Source organism: Protobothrops mucrosquamatus, unplaced genomic scaffold (genome assembly GCF_001527695.2).
Source record: "Protobothrops mucrosquamatus isolate PMUCROS unplaced genomic scaffold, P.Mucros_1.0 scaffold5651, whole genome shotgun sequence".
Classification (NCBI taxonomy): domain Eukaryota; kingdom Metazoa; phylum Chordata; class Lepidosauria; order Squamata; family Viperidae; genus Protobothrops; species Protobothrops mucrosquamatus.
The window spans coordinates 19912-24856 of record NW_015391503.1 but is presented as its reverse complement, the minus strand read 5'-3'; the positions used below and the strand labels follow the sequence as shown (position 1 = coordinate 24856).

Below are 4945 nucleotides of genomic sequence, written 5' to 3'. Positions count from 1 at the left end.
TTATGTTCTTAGTATATCACTTGAGGAAATGAAATAGATTTCCTGCTGTAAAATGTGAAATATATACCATTATTCCTTTGTGGGGATATTTATGAGCAATTTGGTTAACTTGAGGCCACTGGAATCTTTGGAATTTCTGCTGTATTCTTTTAGTGTCAGTCTTCTGCCGCTGCTATTCTTTACCATCTTGTGGAAAATGACTTGTTTTGGTTGAAAAAAAACCCATGTCTTTACTACTCTGGGAAAAGACAGTAAAAACGCTGCTGAATTTGCAATTATAAATTAATTAGTCAGTCTGTGCATAGAAAATTCTGTTTTTTTCCTTTTGGCTTCATTTTAGCATTGTGACCTTACACAGAAAGAAAATATGGCAAATTACTTTGATCTAATACAGGTAGTCTCTGTGTTATGACAGCCGTTGGAACTGGAATTTTAGTTGCTAAGCAAAACAGTTGTAAAACATGACATCATATGACCACATTGCTTAACAATAGCAATCCCTGTAATTAACAAGGGTCATTACATGAGGACATCATGTGACCACAACATGGGAAGAGACGAGAATCCAGGACAGCTTGTTTATGCCTAGACCATGTTCATGTGATCTTGGAGATCCACAACTTTGTAACTTTGAACTGTCATTGAACAAGCGGTCACTAAGAGAGGACTAGCTGCAGTTATTCAAGAGTGGAATAATTTTTACTTTTTTATATAATTTGTGTTATTTTAAACAATATAATTTACATAATATAAACAATGTATGGAAATATAAATAAACTCATGCTGGGCAACTTAGTTGTGTTATTTTTCTAACTGAGGCAGATTCTTAGGCTCACCTTGCCCCTTTTTAAAGCCCATCTCTCTCTCTATCTTTCTCTCTAACAGAAATCTGGTGAAGAAATACTGTCCTAAACGTTCATCCAAAGACGAAGAGCCCAGGTAATATGAATATGAAATATATATGGATCTTGGTCTAATCCCAGTATTAGGGTTGTTGGGATTTAAATGTTTAAGCCAAGTACATTTTTCATAGGTAATTATTTTATAATAAGGTAAAGTCATCTGGATTAATGTGACTTCCAAATTCTGGTACGTTCAAGACCCGATGAGTAGCATAATTTATGAGGTCTATTTTTAAGAAGTAAAATCTTTGTTCTTCCTTTCCATACATTTTTCTCCATTCTTTTCCTCCATTCAGTTCTAAACTTCTAAGCCTCCCTACATATTATGTCAGAATAACGTAACATATTTGACCTAACCCAAGTGTCCAACCCTTCACGATGTAGCAAACACGCTCATTCACAGGATACACCTGAATGATATGTCCCATTTTCCAGATGAAGCGAATCATTTCTGTATAAAGCTTAGTTTTCCTCGTAATTTTAAATTTATTCCTAAAATCTGTCTTTTCATTTCACATCTTAGTAAATGCTTCTATTCTGCAGGGCCTTTGGGCGGTATTCTTTATTTTCTCCCTGCATAAATTTCTGCTGATCTTACCTTCTCTAATGAGAAGTGGTTTGGGCATTTGTGTTTTACCTCTTTCTCTGAGGTTCATTTTTTTTTAAGGTCTTCACAGCATGCTAGATTATGATACATTCCTTTCCTTGTTTTGTTATAGAAAAGTAGTAGTACACCCACAGTAATAATGAAATATCTTTTTTGTTTATTTTCTGTATTCTGCCAGGTTTACCTCATGTATAGCCTTTTATAATATTCTTAATGAATTAAATGACTACGCAGGACAACGTGAAGTAGTAGCAGAAGAACTGGGACATAGGGTATATGGAGAACTGATGAGATATTCCCACGAACTCAAAACAGAAAGGAAACTGGTAAGAGGATAAGGGTGGAAGATCCAAGTTACTGTTTTGCTGAACTACCTATGAATGTGTCAGGGCAATTTAATTATTTGTTTTCTCAAAAACAGCAAAAATTATTAGGTCTCTCTCCTGCTGGGCCAACTTGTATATAGATCTTCGTGTAGTTCTGCATTGTTCTGTTGCAGAAATGCAGCAAAAATATGCTTGCCTTTAAGATTCTAAAATATAGCCCATTTAAATGTATTTTGTTTTCTGATTTGTATTTTATTAAAATGCACACACACACACACACACACACACAAACGTACAAAAACTTCAATGGAGCGGATTCCTTGAAACAAACTTTTGATCACAGCCTTGATTGTTTTGTAGGTCCTCACCAAGCTTCTTCTAGATTTATATGTTATTTAGTAGCTAATATATTTGAGGACTTTTAGAAATATTACAGTTTTAAAAATATGAAGGTGCTGTTATATATCTAAGACAGCTTTTTTTTTTCAGCTGTAGGGAATATAGCAGTAAAACCTGATATCAGTGCTCAGCAATCCATGCAATTATATAAACCACATAGTTACATGGATTGTAGTTCCTTCCATTGCATCTCTTAAATTATTGGTCTCTATAAATTATGGCATCTTTGGAAGAAAGAAAACAATGGATGAATGCATATTAGTAATGTTAAAATCATGATGCTTCTGTTGTGATTTACATTCTTGTTTGGCATTCTGTTTTACCTTTTCGTGTGTGTGTGTGTGTGTGTGTGTGTGTGTGTGTGTGTGTAAAATTTTGTGAGATTAAGCTGAACAGTTTTAAAAGCAAGATGAGGTTTGTAAAACATTTTGTTTATTATATTCCAGCACCTTCAAGAGGGCCGAAAAGCACAACAGTATCTTGACATGTGTTGGAAGCAGATGGATAATGTGAGTTTTCTTTTATTCCTTTTCTGGTTTCTTTAGGGTTGCATAGTTTTATGATGCCAGAGTGAAGACATAATGAATGAACTTGTTTATCACTGAGCAATCACAGTGCTTTCATTGTTCAATAGCCAAGATGGATTGTTATGTTTGTTAGATCATTACAGTGCTAATTCCTCAGTCAGCAATATCTGCAGGAATATGACTTTAATAGATTTATGGACTAGATTTCAGCTGTAATAAAATATATTAGTCTTGCCTAGTCTTGGGGTTCTTAAGCAGGAATTTATTTTGGTAGACCAGAGGCTTACTTTTATTTAAATCTTGAGAATCATATCTTCCCTTGTTATTTAATACTCTTTTGAGTTACTTTAAGATGATTTTTTATGAATTAGCCTTAAAATATTGGATATTATAGTTATAAAATTAAAGGAAAGTTGATGGAGTTACATAATGTTCAATAATTATTTTAGGCAAAAAAAATTATTAGCTTAAGTGTAACTAAGGCTGCAGTCCTGTATATTCAATCTCCTGAAATAAGAATAATTTAATTTAGTGGAATAGTTTCAGAGTAATATGCATTGGATTGCAAAAAATTGCAAACTTTCCAATTATTGTTAAAGTCTTAAAAAAAATCAATATAGAAATTGACAATTTCTGTGGTCTCTATCTTCATAGTCCAAGTTATATGATCCAGTTTTCATTTTCATTCCATTCTATCAAATCATTTTCACTGGGCTTGACCCATGTCTTTCTAAAAGAATGTACTATGAAGGAGACAAGTAATGATAATGGTAAACCTAACATTTATACAGAGCTGTTCTCTAGTATACAAACTGCTCCACAAAAAAATCTATTAATGATCTCTACTGCTGATGATATACTGTATTTCAGATACAGGACATTTCTGTGCTATATATGAGCTTTCAAGAATGAAAACGCTGGGCCAGGGGTCCCCAACCCTCTGGTCCGTGGAAAACTCTTTCTCCATGGAACCGGTCCCTGGTACCCAAAAGATTGAGGGCCTCTGGACTAGGCTGTTCAGACTAGTTGTTCATGTAGTCTTAATTAGTGTTTGTATGTGTATTTGTGTGTGCTTATAGATACATTACTCTTGTTAGCCTCTTATTATTAGTTCTTGTAATGATATGGTTTATGTGATGTATTGAGGATAGGATAACTTTTTCAGACAGATGGAGAAAGCAAATACTTTTATGTATAGGACCTGCATGATGCTGTTCACACAGAAGAGCCGATTATTCAGGGTTAAATTAGGGGAATCAATAGCTAGCAAATGGATAGAGCTTCCTAAAATAATGGGGAATGCAATAAGTAATAGTCTTGCTAATCTTAATGTTCTTTTATTTCTAGTGTTGGACGAATACACCGCTGAGAGGGTAGAGGATGTGGGAAGTTTTAAAATCTAAAAATTAAACAATTACAAAATGAAATGCTCACTGGTTAAAGGGCAATAATGTGTGCAGAATACTTTTCATTTTCATCAAAAGAGCATGGATCTGAATTGTAATTGTGAGAGTAGTACAGGCAATGTGATAAGTTGTATTGATTCGTAACTATGTCATTGCATTGTAGAGCAAAAAGAAATTTGAAAGAGAGTGCAAAGAAGCAGAAAAGGCACAGCAGTGTTATGAGAAACTGGACAATGATACCAACGCCACTAAAGCAGATGTTGAAAAAGTAAGATATTGTTATTCGAAAATAAGAGTTCACGTAGCTGTATCTGGAAATGTTTATTGAACAAATACAGTATGTTGACCATCAAATTTGGATATCAAAGTGTGTTGAATTAGCCAAGTTTCAGCCATCACATTTTTTTTATTTTTTTTCAAATTATGGTTTGAACATTACAGTTCTGAAATGTTCTGATTGCAAAATTTCATGAAATGTCCCATTTTGTTGGTAAAACGGCTGGAAAAGCTTGAAACAGTCTGTTTTATATTTGAAAGAAGTTTCCACACATGTGGCAGGACCTTCTGTGAAATGTCACGCACAAAACATTTTAAATGCAACTTTCATAGTCCTGTGCTTGAGCCACTCTTGAGCTTTCTTGTTTTCTCATGGATCGAGCTGCAGATTGTGCTTATAAATCCAAAGCAATAAAATGTGACTTGGGCAAATATTCCACATGAAGATTGAAGGCCACAATTAGTCTACTGAATATTTATCTAAACCAGTTTGCTGTTTCAG

The 4945-nt window shown here is 34.1% G+C and overlaps 1 protein-coding gene across 1 annotated transcript in view; it reads left to right on the top strand.

Annotated features, from left to right (window-relative positions):
* Positions 1 to 885: 885 nt before the first annotated feature.
* LOC107299878 (formin-binding protein 1-like) overlaps positions 886 to 4945 on the top strand; it is a gene marked incomplete at both ends in the record, with an annotated part of 23028 nt that continues 18968 nt past the window's right edge. The window contains 4 exons of the mRNA XM_015829219.1: positions 886 to 939; positions 1688 to 1835; positions 2681 to 2743; positions 4331 to 4435. Of these exons, the coding sequence (XP_015684705.1) occupies positions 886 to 939; positions 1688 to 1835; positions 2681 to 2743; positions 4331 to 4435 (370 nt within the window). The remainder of the gene's footprint in view (positions 940 to 1687; positions 1836 to 2680; positions 2744 to 4330; positions 4436 to 4945) is intronic.